The sequence below is a fragment of the Ziziphus jujuba genome, chromosome 11, assembly GCF_031755915.1.
Source record: "Ziziphus jujuba cultivar Dongzao chromosome 11, ASM3175591v1".
Taxonomy (NCBI): Eukaryota; Viridiplantae; Streptophyta; class Magnoliopsida; order Rosales; family Rhamnaceae; genus Ziziphus; species Ziziphus jujuba.
In genome coordinates, this window is record NC_083389.1 from 10,871,309 (window position 1) to 10,887,204 (window position 15,896).

Consider the following 15,896-nt stretch of genomic DNA (forward strand, 5'->3'; position numbering starts at 1 on the left):
TCAGCTTGCTCTCCAACAGACGGTGCCACAGGGGATGATGGTCTAACCGAAGATGACGGTGAATGGCTATGCATATGATGCTCGGCCTGCAAAACACAATGATTATTTTTGCAGTTCCCAAACTCTAACAACAAATAATTGCTGAATTACAATATGTAATTTAATAATGCTGCAGCACTAAAGTAAAGTATACTAAGTTGTCTAAATGATACCTGATGCTTTTGTTGGTCAATAACAGAACTAAGCATCTTCCTTAACGCTACCATCTCTTTATTTAATTCATCAACTTTTGCCTCCAAGCAAGCAAGCTAATCAATATCAATATCCAAAACATAAGTCAACATATATTAGTACAACATATGAAATACAAATTTGCGTGCAAGTAACAATTGCATGCCCTGAAATTAGAATCTGGAGGGCCACTAGAATGCTCCCCAGCTTTGGACGCATCTTTAGCGCTAACATCTTTAGCGCCAACTATTGGTGCTACAATTGGTGGTGACGTGTAGCGAACTTCATGTATGTCAACTGCTATTGTTCGCCAGTAATCCATAGTCTTCTCCTCATCGGTAGCATCTAACGTCCAGTGCACAACATACTACATGCAATGAAGAAAGGAAAAAAAAGTAAATTTGGAAACTGACTATGGTAATGTAACTTGAATGTAGTCGTACCATGTAGTCTAAACAAAATTTGCCTTACATTGCTATTGGAGGAGAACCAATTATGGACAGCAAAATGGTTCGGTTGCCTTGGAGTATGCCATCCAAGGATCCTCGGACAACGGGTTTCCAACCGGTCGGCAAATTGGTTACCAAAATCAGGGATTGCTTCAAACCCCCACACCTACAAAATACAAATTATAGGTTATTAAATATAAATTTTAAGTAAACGCTACATGTATTAAATATATTACCGTACCTGAAACACCAATGGAAAACCTTTTAGGTCATAATACTGTGATATATTCTTTACTGCACGTCCTCGTCCTCGTAGCTGGAATGCATTGTGGAATGAGTTGATCGTCTCCTTGTAGCTCAGAATGCCCCAAGGGTAGGAATTAAATACGTCGAGATCAGCAACCAAATCAATGAATTTTTTTTTTATTTGAACCTTCGGATCCATTCCGAGTACACCATGAACTAAGAAATATAGTAACGCAATTCTAACAGCATCCCAATCATCCACAAAAAGTGTATCCTTGAATAGTCGTTCCAGTTCGGGCGGTTTCAAGTCACTCCTGTCATCTAGCAACCTCGTGCGCAGCTCATTTCCTTTGGAAATTTGCAAATCATACATCGAAGGGTACCTACAAAACTTTAACCCACTAATGAGTGCAAATTCCCACTTCGTAAACCGCACTGCAGATCCGCCGAAGTTAAACTCCAGTACTTCTGGATTGTTGGACTCAACTTGTCTGCAAAGCAGGTGATGCACTAACTGACCAGAGAACCGGAGGTTCTTCATGTCAAGTAAGTGTCCAAAACATGTTTGTCTATACTTTTCGAGCTGCTCACTTGTGAGGACACTTGTAATTACTTTGTTCGCCCCTATTGGATTCCCGAATGAATGTGCCCTACCTTTATTTATATCGGCATCCTGCAACATCCGTTCCTTTGGAGCATCGATGGGCTGCAATATGAATTACATAAATGGAACTGACATCAACGATTTAATCATACCCTATTTTTCCACCCTAACTTGATAATAATAATTTCCAACTAAATCTTAAGACATATGGGTTCACATTTTTGCACAAGTGGTAATTACCGATGAAACCATCGGTAATCAACCTACAATGAACTAAAAAAAAAGCCCGATGGCCTATCGGCAATTGCCGATGGCCATCGGGTGAAGTTTTTCTTCAGTTTTCACATTCATGAATAAATACTGTCACATGTCTTATCATTTACCGCACAAAACAACCTAAATGAATATAAAACTTACCGTATCAGATGGGGGAGAGGAAAGTGGAACGTGCCCTCGAAGTTTGGTGCTTTCCGTCTCAGATTTGGATTTCTTCCTAGTAGTACGTAGACGCTTAGAGTCGGGTGCTGCTGCTGTGCTACCACCGCGTCTCTTACTTTCCACCTTCTTAACTCCCTTCTTCGGTTGACGTCGCAAGTTCCTCTTTGGTGCCATTATAAAGTACAACCTACAAATGTACATTGACAACATTAATAAACTTTTATCTACCTTTAACAACATTGTCAACTATGTATACATACATGTATAAATATCCGCAATCCTCAATTTCATACGCTCTCTTCCTAAGGATATTGTGCATGCCATAACATTTACTGAACATTTAATGTATAGCAGTGTGCATGCCATCTAAATATTTCTTTCTTCTTCTTCTTTAATTTTTTATTTTTTTCTTTTGTGGGGATAAAGTGTTTGCGTGTTTGCTTCTAGCTAACCATGTACCTAAAATTTTATGCATCGATCTTCTCTCTCTCTTTCTCTCTCTCTCTCTCTCTCTCTCTATATATATATATATATATATATATCTATACCTTTAGAAAGTACTAACTCTGGAATTCTCAACTTCAATTCTAATTAATCATAAAGTATTTTTCTCTTTTCTCCTGGTCAAGGGCCACCACCAGGAAATCCAAATCCGGGTTGGGGCGCACCAACAGGGAACCAAGGGAAATGGGGAAGCGAACGGAATCATAATGCAGATAGATACTCAAATCAGAGGGATAGAGGATCTCACGGTGGGGATTCTGGTTATGGTGGGGGTAATAAACCTTGGAACAGGCAGTCATCGTTTGGTAATGGAGGGGGAGGGGGAGGGGGAGGTTCTTCAAGGCCTCCGTTTAAGGGACAGAGAGTTTGCAAGTATCATGAGAGTGGTCATTGCAAGAAGGGTGCTTCTTGTGATTATATGCACACTTGAGAGGTTTTAGTTTTAACATATCCATAGCAATAGCATTAGCCAGCAGAGGAAGAGCACTTTGATACTATACAGTTTATTCCCCATTGGAGAGTTTTGACATGTATAAGCATTTTTTCTTTTCTATTTATTTGTAGAACAAAGTGCAGTCTTCTAGTAGTCGGCAACCTCACTTCTTTTTGCTCTCTCTCTCTCTCTCTCTCTCTCTGATATATATATATATTATGGTAATTTAAGGGTTTCAGCATGTGTTGGAATTTGTGGAAAGGATGGGTATGTTGATGTTGCTGCTTGTAAGGGTCCTTTTGGTCTTAGTCAACAACCGTTAAAACATATTACCTTTATCTAGACAGGATGCTTTTATGCTTTTTGGATCAAATAAACGCCATCCTAGTTTTCATACATATTTGTGACACAAAATTCATAATATATTTCATTATTTTGTATATGAATACAAGGAAAAAAATCTAATAGGGAATTCTTGACGGTATTACATTCCTTTATGAATTACTATTAATTTCTCTCTCTCTCTCTCTCTCTCTCTCTCTCTCTTTCTCTCATTCTTTTCCAAAAAATACCCAAAAAAAATAATCATAAAGTATTTCTCTCATTTTTTCTCTAATTAATTTCTCTCTCTCTCTCTCTTTCTCTCTTTCTCTTATCTTCAATTCTATATATATATCTATACCCAAAAAAAAACATTTTTTATAAAAATTTAAAAAAAAAAAAAAAAAAACGACGTGTCGTCTGGGTGTCGTTCATCCCAGACGACATGTCGTTCAATCCATCTTCAACCCTTGTCCGGGTTGACCCGAACCCGCCTAAACCAGCACCGACCCGATTCTTGACCCGTTTATTTCTTCCACCTCCGGCCATCGATCAAGGCCAAACCGGTCCCATTTTTTTCCTCTCTTCATTTCCTACTAATGCCCAATATCAATCTATCCTAAATCTTCAAAAAATAAACCCACCTAAACCACTACCGACCCGATTCTTCACCGGGTTATTTCTTCCACCTCCGGCCACTGATCAAGGCCAAACCGGTCCCATTTTTTTCCTCTCTTCATTTCCTACTAATGCCCAATATAAATCTATCCTAAATCTTCAAAAAATATAAACACAAAAATTATAAATAAAAACCCACTCCACGGCAACGAAAGAAATAAACATAAAGCCAAATCCACACAAAAACAACCCACACCGGTCCCACGGCAACAAATAAAGAAAAAGATTCAACCAATTACCTTATTCCCTGTACTGAGATGAGATCCTAATGTTTGTCTTTTCCACGACAGCTTCGGTTTGGTTGTTTGTATTTGTGTGTTCGTGTATAAAGCCGTTTGTTTGCTTTTTTTGTATTTTTGTATTTGTGAAAGTGTAAAGACGTTTAGAAAAGGAATAGTTTATTTTTGTTTGGTTTTAAAAATAAAAGGATATATAAGTAATTGTTTTTTGTTTGAGGGTTATAAGGGATATTAAGGGGTAGATCAAAAAAGAAATGAATTGAGAGGGCAAAATTCATGAAGCTCGATCCTACAGGGGTATTGGGCCAGGGGTATTGGGCCAAATTCCCCCTTCTAACTAGCATACCGCCCGCTTAATCCAGCCTAAAATTCTAAGAATTGAAATTTTTACATGATAGTAGTCCCACGTAAATTAAGTTTCATCTCAGATAAAGAGGAGAGCTCCACTAAAATTGTGAGAAACATCTATAGAATGTTATTATTTCGTTTTAGAGAAATGTGAATCATATTGAAATGATGTCCAAAATGGGCATTGAAATCAAATTTGATGGAAATAATAATATTAATAATTATCAAGTTGTCACCATAACGACATTAAAGTTGTTTAATTTATTGATATGACAAGCAAAATACTTGGTATTGTTAAGCAAATTTAATAATAATAAAAATATCTAGATGGCAAAAGGAATAACATTTATATGCAATGCAAACCACGTTTGGGATAGTAGTGCCGTCAGATTTATTTTGTGTAAAAAGAAAAAAAAAAAGAAAAAAAAAAAAGGGAAACTGAACTTTATCAACAACATTCAATGAACCCGCATAGCATACTTCGGAAAAAAGCAATAATTATTTGTGATTTCTTAAACGAAAATTTATGTAGAGTCACAAATATTCAGTAACTAAATCGCGCACGTTTAAAAAATAACACTATAATTTGGAATTTATGTTCCCGATTGGATGCGTCAAATAAAAATTATAAATCCTAATTATCTTTCTATTTCATGTTTGTAAATTTTCTTGTTACTTCTTTTTGGTGCCAAAGCCAAAGAATCATTGTCAGAATTTTTTGAATTTATAAATCTTTTATACGCATTTTCTATAGTACCCAGTTGTTTTCTTGGTCGGAGTTTAATGCGCCTCGTGATTGTGGCAGTCGCGGATTGGTAACTACCAAACAGGTGGCTTCAAGTATGAGTAGTAAAAATGTATATAATATTGTCTCCTGCATTTAATACATACTTGCACTTTTGCTATTGTTTTATTATTATTATTATTATTATTATCATCATTATTTTTAACAGATAAGAAAAAAAATCTCTCCTACCATTTTCTTCCTCTTTACTTCGTCTCTTTTCAAGTTCTCTAGGTCTCTTACCTTTGGCTAAACTCTTAAACTCAAACGTGGTTTTGGTTAATCTTTTCAAGCTTCAATTTTTATGCTAATGCTTCTCTTTAATATTATAGTTTTCTGATCTGGGTCTTCATTAGCTTTCTTTCAGATTGTAGTTCTCAATACTGGTTGGCCTATCTTGCTTCTTAACTGTTTGAACTTTTAAAAACAAGCCCGTTTGGTTTTCTTGATTCATTAATGGTTTCTTGATTGGTTTAATCAGATTTATGGGAAATGGGTCTTGAGAAGAGGATGCAGCAAGTGGATGCATATTGTAAGGTCAGTTTCGTTTTTCTTTGTCTTTCTCTTTCTGTTGGATACAAAAAATTTGGATGTATGTTTTATCAAACGGTTTGGTTCTCAATGAAAGTTAGTGTTTTGTTTTGCTAGTGATGATATAATGTAGGAAAATAAAGTAGATTGGTATTTTCAATCATCGGTTAATCAAAGTCTTCTTCAATAAGAGTGATTGGGTTTAGGTTTTGTGTATTTATTCTTAAATCCACCAAAACAGAAACCACATAAGATTTAAGATCTAAAATTCAGTTCTGGTTTCTCTTTCACAGTTTCTAAGCAACCAAACTTGGGGTTAACTGGCATGGATTTATATGTTATAGTTGAAGTGAAGCTAGCATGAATTTGTTATATATATATATATATATTTGCAAAATTGGATTGGTTGTCCCCTTTGTCTTCAGATATTTGTTCATAAGGTATGTGTGCTTTTTAGGATTAAGATTGTTTTGTTTTACAAGGGGAATAATCTTTTGTTGAAATATGCTGTTTGAATCCATTTTATGCTAATATCTGTCTCCTTATGCCATATGCTCCTGCTTCTATAGACATTTCCTTGTTTCTCAACCGGCTTCACCAACTCCTAAATCAGTTCTCCAGAAAGGTGGGAAGAGAAGATAGCTAATTGGATGGACCCATCACCCAAGTAGCACAACATTCACTTAAGTGAACCTAATATAATCTTTTGGCTTGACTAATATGATCTGTTTTGTTTTTCTTGGAAACTGCATGAGTCATATAAAAGAAAATGATTTTTGAACTTGCATTTCCTTTTCCTTCCTGCAGAAATTAATCAGTACCCTACCTACCAGAGGTTAAGAAATTAGATAAATAAAATTATATTTTCATGATGCATGTCCATTTTCAATTTCGTTTGTATTCCTTTCTATTTTTATTAAGCTTGAGGATATGTCCTGCTCTATTGTTGTTGCTTTTTTCAAATGATATGTCTTAAAAGGTGTCTTTCTCAAATCTATAGTAGGCATCATAAGGATCTGCATTAATCTTAGTTTGCTTGTAGTATGGTTTATATGTAATTCTGCCTCATAAACTTTGCAATTTGCATATTTTTCTTTATTAAATATACTCTTCTGGAATCTGAAAACATATCTTTCTTTTTCCAGAACTGTTCTGTAGTTGGCTGAAATTTTCTTCAAGGGATCTTCTTTAGTATGGGTAGAGGTAGAGGAAAAGGGAAGAAACATGCTGTTATCGCTGTCCGTGAAGATCCCGGAAGTGGTGATGATGAAAAAATTCCAGCATACAGGAGAAGAGGAAGACCGCAGAAACCATTGCAGGATGATATTGAACGAGAAGAAGCAAATGAGAAGATGGAAGAAGATCCTGAAGATTTAAAGAATCATATTTCTAGCAAAAGTATGAAATATCAACCTATTATAGAGAATGGAAGAAAAAGGAAGAGATCTGCACAGGTAAAAGAAACTATAGATTCTGTCAAAGATGAAAAAGGTGTTGAAACAAAACCTAGTGCTGATGATTCAACAAAGTCTGTTGGATTCCGACAAAATGGTAGTAGGCGAAAGAACAAGCCTCGCCGGGCTGCTGAAGCTGGAGTTGAGTGCAAATGAGTATGGATTAGCTGTTGCAATTGTTGCTTACCTTCATTTTTGCTGGATGGTTCATAAAGCATGAAGCAAGGCTTTGTCACTTATTGATTTGTGCATTGCCTTGTTATAATTTCTGGGGTTACACTTCTTACAAATGAAGGATTTTGATTGGTATTTTTTTAAAATATTCTCTAGTTTTCTGCTATTCACTTTTTGTGTAAGTGACCAGAGATTTGTTTCCCCTTCCAGACAATACTTGTTATACTACATTCGTTTAACTGTTCCTGATTTGAAAAGCTTCTTCTTTCTCTTATTTTCATATTTTCCTAAGAAATAATATAAATTTGGATTGGTGTGCCTGTTGACTGAGAACATATGAAGGAATATACGAAATCGAGCTCTGGAGAGACGAACATTCCAATTGGTCAAACAGTGTAACATGTGAATTAGTTGTTAAATGCAGAAGGAAGAAACTGAGTGGTTAGAAATGGTACAAGGAGTTGGAATTTTTACAGTAAAGGCTTTGTAGCCTTGTCCGTTACCATTTTATGACCCATGTAGATGTATGTCTTCAGTCTCAGCCTCTTTTGGGACATTGATAACTCAATACGCTCTGATACTTCAGCCAAAACAAAAATCGAATAAAGTTGCATCGAATAGCACTCATTTATTTGCAATGCTTATGCCTGTCATCGGTTGTCTACTTTTCAAATTCAGATATTATACGATCCTTGTACCCATGTATGTTGAAATATCATGTAGAAGTAATAGCTGAAGGAAAAAAAAAAAAAAAAAAAAAAAAAAAAAAAAAAAAAAAAAAAAAAAAAAAAAAAAGATGTGAGGTTAAAGTTTACAATGTTCTAGCCGATAATGTTGCATGGGTGTAATGTTGAAGCCAATGCCAGCATCATATTTTTTCTCTTGCTACAGAGTTGTTTGCAATTAAGGAGGCTTGTGTTTTTGTTGTGGGTTGTGGGTTCCATGATGGAATTATTGAAACTGATTCCCTGCAAGCCGTGAATTTGATTATTGAATCCTTGGAACCTCGAATGCCAGAATGTTTCACGCTTGGATCAGTTCGAATAAAGCTGGGAATTTATATGGATCTTGCCGTTTTACCTGTGTTTTTTCTCCAAGGTCTTGTAATGTTTGTTTCTCGCAAGCTAGCTAAATTTTCTCTTTCTATTAGTAATGCTTGTATATGGCTAAAAGAGAGCCCTTTATGGCTCAAGGTTTAAGGATTCCCGGGATTTCGATGTATCGGCTCCTCATTGAGAGATAGAATTGATCTCTTGGGAAGTATTTAAAACCTTATGATCATAAGAGATATGCTGACTTGACAAATGCCATTTAGTAACACCTCATTAAATATTTAAAAACTAAGAACTTAGTTGGAAAAATGGCATCCTTTAGTGTTTGCCATGTCATTATGTCTTTGAACTTTGAACATAAAGTGGAAGAGGAATATTCCTCGGAAATCAAATCTTACATCTATGAGGAAATCTTCATTAGAAGGATGCTGCTTTCTTGGTCTTCTTCTTCTTCTTCCCTTGTTTTTTTTTGGTTGGGTGAATATTGGAAGAATGCTTTCGGGTACAAGCATTGTGAAATTGATGGATAATAATGGGCATAAAGATGGATAGTGGACATTGGGGCTTGGAGCGTTGAGTGCTTGGGAGTTGGGAGTACTTGATGTGCTTCAGTTTTGGAAGCCTATATTACATTTTCTTTCTTATATTCTCTAACAGTTGCACTTGAAGGAGTGGGGTCTGAAAAGGTGGGACATGATAAGGATTGAGATAGGGGTCTCTAGCAGATGTCTGGAAATCACCATCAAAGCCTTTAAAGGGATATGGGTTGCTCACTTTGAAAGAAAAAGAAAGAAAAAGAATCGTTCAATTTGGTCATCAAGTACAATATTTTGATTCTTATATATGTTCCCATTGTTTTCCTTTCATGCATGTACCTTAAAACTCAGGGATTCCAAACAACTCGTAATAGTTTGTGCTTTTGTGGTGTGGAAATATGTTATACTACAATCATTTCCTCTTTGAAATTATTATTATTATTTTTTTTTTCAAAAAAAGCAAAGATGGCGAAATTGCTTTCCACTGTGCCTAAATGATATAATTCTGATAAGGATAAATTTTGTGTAATTTCAACAGAAAATTGAACGACATTTTTTATGTAATTGTCACATAAAGTTTATCTTAATCTAAACAAAAATTCTTTTTTCACCACGTTTTGAGCATGTTATGGCAATAGACAATTTTTCTGGCATTCCAAAAAGTCAACATGAAGATGAGCCAAAAAACCAACCAAACAAAAAACATTAAAAAACTAAGTATAAAAATGAAGAGCCATACAAATAGCTTTAATTTTTTGTTTTTTTTTTTTTCTTAAACACCTGCAAAACATAGAGATTGATCACTCTAACCAGCCTTGAATACATAGATTAATTCAATAGATTTTGTTTTTTAGCTGTACGTGTGTATTTGACCCAAACTTCTTGTGGAAATAGTAAAACCGATTCGATCATCGTACTTGTCAACTTTACCAATATTATCATCCGGGTTAGTTTCGAAAATATGCGGCTTTTGCTAGTGTCAAAAGGGGAAAAAGCCAATAAATGAAAATCAGAAGTTGGTTTCGTTCTTGTCGATTTGTGGAGGAAAAAGTTGAAAGCCGCAGATAGAGTTGGGATTTTCTGGTGCATTGTCAATTCTTTTATGGGGGACCTTTGGGTCAATCCATGGGCCCAGTGATTGGATTCAATGTAGAGGTGCAAATTGGCTTTATTGACCCAAATTACTAGGGTGCACAATAGCCTATGGAGCTCCACACCGTTAAAACTTGAAACTGTGGTCCACTAAACGAGAATTTTTTTAGCATGTGGTAAAAATATAATAAAAAATTTTAAATTTTAAATCACTTCTGTATTTTTAAATTATATCAATAATTTTTTTTCATTTTTTTTTATTATGTGTCAACAATTTATACAAGACTATATAGAAATCTGATTTTTTTTCCTCACTGAACTGGAAGGCTTTAGATTAAGAGGTCCTTTCAAACCTTGTCTGGTTGCATTTGGAAATTTGGACCTAACTCGAGCTTGCTAACTAATTCTGGAATTAACTTATCCTTGTACCAGTTTTATTTCTAGCTAAGCGACAGGTATTTGCATGCGACCGAGCAACCTGAATGTCCAACAATAATCCCGGATTACTTGCATGTGAATGATAAAAGTATAGTTTTAAAGTAATCAATTTGAAGTTGGTACAAGTTGATTTGTAGGGAGATTATGGAACACACATCTTTCTTTCTTTCTTTGGTTTCACAAATTCAGAATTGACGTTAATTTTGCAAAACCCTTTTTGTTTAATACTAAAAATGGGTGTGTTTTTGGCATTGGAGTTGCAGCTTGTATGACATGAAAAGGGGAGTACTATTTTGTTTTAAGTAAGATTATATATATTATATCAGCAAAAAAAAGTAAGATTGTATATATTATATAAATATATATGGTGCTGTGAAAATTTTGTTGACTAGTTTGAATAGCTCTATGAAGTCTGTACTTGCCACTAAAAATTAAGCATTTAAAAAGTGCCATGCACTGTTGCTCAAAGTTCAAACTGTTGCTCAAAGTTCAAACTAATACATTCACGGGGTGATTAATTAACTGTAAATGTAGTAGAAATTTAAAATTTTTTAGAAAAATAAATTTTTTTTTAGATAATTTAAAAAAAAAATTTATGGACTTCAGTAGAAAATAAATCTTACAATATATAAAAAATGAAAAAAAATATGAATAGTTTAAAAAAAATATCATTTTACAATTTTTTGAAAAATTAATTTTATATATATTTTTAAATATTATTTTATTTTTTAATTTTAATATATAAATTTATTTAATTACTTATAAATTCTATTTTTTTATAATTAATCATATATTATAAAAAAAATTTAAAAAAATATATATTTTTTGAAAACTAAATTTTAAAAAATTAATTCTCAAAAACTAGTTAATTTCAATATATATATATATATATATATATATATATATATATATATATATATATATTTTTTTACCAAACATTCCATAACTTAAAAATAAATTTAAAATTTCAAAGAGATTTATTTCAAGACCAATGCCATCTGCGTATGAGTTCCAACCATGAATTGGGTAGAGGGGTTGGGGTAGCATATATATGGGTACTTAGATAAAAAGAAAAAAAAATAAAAAAATTCAAGATCTATGCCAAACGCCTAGAGCAGACAAAAATAAAGTACTCATTTTAAGTCGCATAATCAAGTCTTTTGTGTGTTTCAGTTGCCATTATAACGAAAAGCTAACTGATTGATCATGAAAAGAGAAACAGTAAATATGAAAATAATAATAATAATATTGAAAATGAAAAATTTCCCAACCATCTCCATTATGATCCAAGGTTAATAGTATCGAGTAGGTTTCGTTTTGTTGGATTTTAGGTCAGGAATTGAAAGGCAAAATAGTTATGAAAATGTTTGAAAGTGGGATTGGTGGGGGGTTTGGCTATGGCAGTGTCTTCCTCAAAGCAACAATATATATAGTGACTTTTAGTCGACCTCTGACAGGACCTTTGCCCAATTATTGTAAACGACATTGTACTTTTTTCCAAGGATCGATAAATATGTTATGGACCAATAACTATCTTTGCATCAATTTTTTTTCATATATTTATCCATATTGAAAAAAAAAATTACCACTGCACATACATATGGTGTCTAATAACACATAATTGAGATAAAATATCTAAATTTGACATCAAACACTTAATAAAAACGAAAAAATTTCATTTAGATTATTTCTACTGGTTTTGTCTTAATTTCATTTTAATTTATTTTTTTTAAAGTTATTATTAATTAATTTTAACAGTTACTGTTTAAATTAATTAATAGAAAATGATATATAAATGTATTTTGATAGATTATGAAAAATAGAAAGAGGTTAATGATGGAATTCTAAAACCATGGTATAAATATATATATATATATATATATAACTAGGGTAAATTATAGAAGGTCTAAATAGAATTTATCCAATAAAAAAAAATAATGTATATGTAGAATTGTGTTTGACATTTTTATTTATGTTTGTGTTACCTATTTCTAGAAAATGGTAACATTATGTGTGAGATTAATTCAAAAACTTTCATTTCCAACTCAAGGCTTTTGTATATTTGTATGGTTAGAATCATATTCCTATTTTTGACTTCTTTGGGTTATAGGATGAGTTGCACTTATGTTGGCCTCAAAAATGATAAACCTTTTATATCAATCTTGTCTACTATTAGGAAAAAAAAAAAAATATATATATATATATATATATATAGACACTTAACACAATGCTTACCGTGTTTCTTACAAAATTAGGTAAAGGTTGCCCAAATTAGACACTGCATTTTGTATGTGGAATTGTAACTTGTAAAATGATCCCGACATAATTAGTTGAATTCACTTTATTTTTATTCTGCTTGAGAAATTCACATTAAAGATTAATGATAATTTTTTTTTTTTCGGGCTTTGAAGATTAATGATACTTTTCTATCTTTGTTTATTGCAAGCATGTATAACTAAGATGGAGAATCAAATCAGAAAAGCAGAGTGAAAAATGTACAACATGCAAGAGCGCGAAATATGTATTTTACTGTTTAAAAGTTATATAATCAAATTATAATATTTGTCATGAAAGTTTGTAACTTTATGTAAATAAAAATTCGTTATATATATATATATATATAAATTAAAAAAACTATGTTTGTGGTGAGAATGACCTTTCGGTGTCAACAAGGAAATACTTGTTAGTGGAGACATTAGAGCATGAATAATTGATTGAAGGGTCAATAAAATCCCCAGCCAACTTTTTGGAAATTAACTCAGAGAAGTGTGTAAGAAAGAAATCCAAAAATAAGTGGTAAATTTAGGTCAAACATCAAAAGGGAAACTTTAATTTGGATGCCTAATCTCTCTTGTACAATGGTATCTTCTTGTGTTTATGCCAAAATGGACTTGATACTCATCTCTTCCAATTGCCTTTTATGCTATTTATTTATTTTTTGTTGAATAATATTTATTTATTGTTATTTCTTAAGAGCAACATGCTCCACTAATTTTAGGCAAAAATAACAAAAAGAAACATGCTCTCAAGCACATCACAAGTCACATATAAATTACGAATCTATCCCATCCAAAGAGTTCCTTTGGCTAGAAACCTAGAATCTAGAGCTTAAAATAGGAGGATGGTCTCTTTATTTATTTTTTATACTTCTTGGGATTCTTTTGGATGTTGCTAAAAACTGTGAAAAGACATTCAAATCAAATGGGTGTACAAAATCTACAAAAGTGATTAACTTTTACTTGTGGTAAAACATAAAAATTTAGGGTAGTATAAAGTATAGCAAAACCAGATATTTCTATCGAATGATTAAGGATTTTGGATGAAAATATCCATAGAGATTAGTTTATCCTTGTGTTTCTTCAGGGGAAAACAAGATCATTTATGCACATAGCAGTACACAGAATCAGAAAAGTTATCAAAGTTTTTTTATTTTTTATTTATTTTTAATAATCGAAAATAATGGAAAGAGCAGTTATACCAAATACGGCAAGAGAAAAGAAAAAAGCAAAAAAGAACAGTCATAACAACTAATAACTAACCCCCTTTTTAGCATGAAGAAGCATTGGCTTCTATTGTTAATAATTGGTTTGTCCACTATATAATTTTTTTTTCCTTTCCTCCTTTTAAAACTTTTTGACCCCTAAGACCATCAACTCCAAAGAAACCTGTCACCTGCCAGTCCTTAAAAACATTTGGTTCCCAGTAAACCAAGCTGTAGTTTTAGCTTTTTATGTAAAAGAGGGCCACAGTCTGCTGTGCTGATACAGAGCCTACTGGCTATAATTTCCAGGGTCTAGGCCATGATCATGAAGCGGGTCATTGGCTGGTGGTGTATGGCTCTATGTGTTTTGATATATTTTATATAATATAATATAGGGTGTTTCTTACAAAGGCTACTGGAAATAATGAACCCAAGCATAATACCTTCTTGAAAAGCAAGACCAAAAAATAAAAAAAGAAGGGAAAAATTCTTTCCAAACATGGCTAACCATTCTAACCAAACTAAAACAACCAAAATTTGCATCCCAACCTCATATTTAACCCTTTTAGCCCTCAGGTTTATACTTTTCCGGAACTGAAAACAACTACCCCAAGCAATTTTCCATCGAAAATAAATATAGTATAATTAAATTTTTTTATCAAAATTTTAATATCTTTAGTTTTATAATTTTTAAATAATTTATCAATTTAATACTTTAGTTACCAAAATTTAATAAAAAAATTGATACTACAGTGTATCATTGACATTTTAAAATACAACCTTATTTTAAACTAATAAATGCCACATGTGTGCCAAAGCCCCCTAGTAGCCAAAAATGTCACATCCTACTCTTTTAAGTCCCCAAATTCCAATGAAAATTAGTGGACATTAAAAGACAAAGAAAAAGAAGGGAAATGAGAGCTTTGGGAAGGCAGCAGGGGTAGTACTGGGTATTTAGGCAATGAATATTTGATTACTAAGATTAAGAGACAATTATACCCTTTACAAAGCGGAACAAAACCTAGCAAATTGGGCATTGGAATTAGTGAAACAGACTTTCATTAAGAGGCCCCAGATCATGCTTATTTGCCATTTTCTAAGGCTTTAATCTGTTTGCCTCATGCCAATGCCCAAAAAGAGTCAAGTGGGTCAAAAAAGATTCAGAAATACATACTAGAAAAGAAAGCAGAGTAAACAAATAAGATAAAATATGGAAATGACCCACATGATCCATACAAGGAACTACCTCTCAACTTGTCAAAAATCCTAAAATGAAAAACAAAGCTTCAGAGCATTTTTTTTCCTCCCTACCCTGCATGGCATATACTATTATTGGAAATAGAAATAATACCAGTACATGTTGGATTTTCAGTGAAGATCCTCTTTTCTAATTTTATTTGAGCTATACTACTCTGACACTTTTTATGAGTCCTAAAAGACAAAATAAGAAAAGCGGGTCTGAAGCTGTGACTAAAATTGAGGGAAAACCCTAAAAAAAAAAAAAAAAAAAGCTATCATGAGCTACCTAAAATAATAACCCATTTTTATTCACCAAAACTAAAAAAATAACCCATCTTCGTTCATTACCTTAATTTAAACTAAATTGGCGAAAACTAAATGAACAGTGATTGTTGATGAAGTTGTTGCCTTTTTTTAGTTTTTTTATTTTTATTTCTAACCAATTGTATCAAACGTAGTAGGAGATTGAAAAGAAGCATTCTAAAATTAGAGCAGCAGAGATCCTGTCCTTGTTTACATGTGGAAAAGCTGGGGTTATTTTGGACATTTTACAAAACCACCAATGCGCCTCATGCAGCCTGGAAAAAGGAAAATTGCCTTTAGCTGGGTCCTCCTGGGCTGATG

At 33.0% G+C, this 15,896-nt stretch overlaps 1 protein-coding gene across 6 annotated transcripts; it reads left to right on the forward strand.

Moving 5' to 3' along the window:
* Positions 1 to 5,312: 5,312 nt before the first annotated feature.
* LOC107432335 (uncharacterized) lies at positions 5,313 to 7,708 on the forward strand. Of its 6 annotated transcripts, XM_025066428.3 has the most exons (4): positions 5,415 to 5,661; positions 5,757 to 5,812; positions 6,376 to 6,431; positions 6,952 to 7,708. In XM_025066428.3, exon 4 carries the CDS (start codon positions 7,000 to 7,002, stop codon positions 7,414 to 7,416), a length of 417 nt encoding a protein of 138 aa, XP_024922196.1. In that variant the 5' UTR covers positions 5,415 to 5,661; positions 5,757 to 5,812; positions 6,376 to 6,431; positions 6,952 to 6,999; the 3' UTR covers positions 7,417 to 7,708. The 6 variants fall into 6 exon arrangements, with proteins under 6 accessions (XP_060669016.1, XP_060669017.1, XP_024922196.1 ...); XM_060813033.1 differs by lacking the exons at positions 5,415 to 5,661; positions 6,376 to 6,431 and adding an exon at positions 5,313 to 5,331; XM_060813034.1 differs by lacking the exons at positions 5,415 to 5,661; positions 6,376 to 6,431 and adding an exon at positions 5,330 to 5,348.
* The last annotated feature ends 8,188 nt before the right edge of the window (positions 7,709 to 15,896 follow it).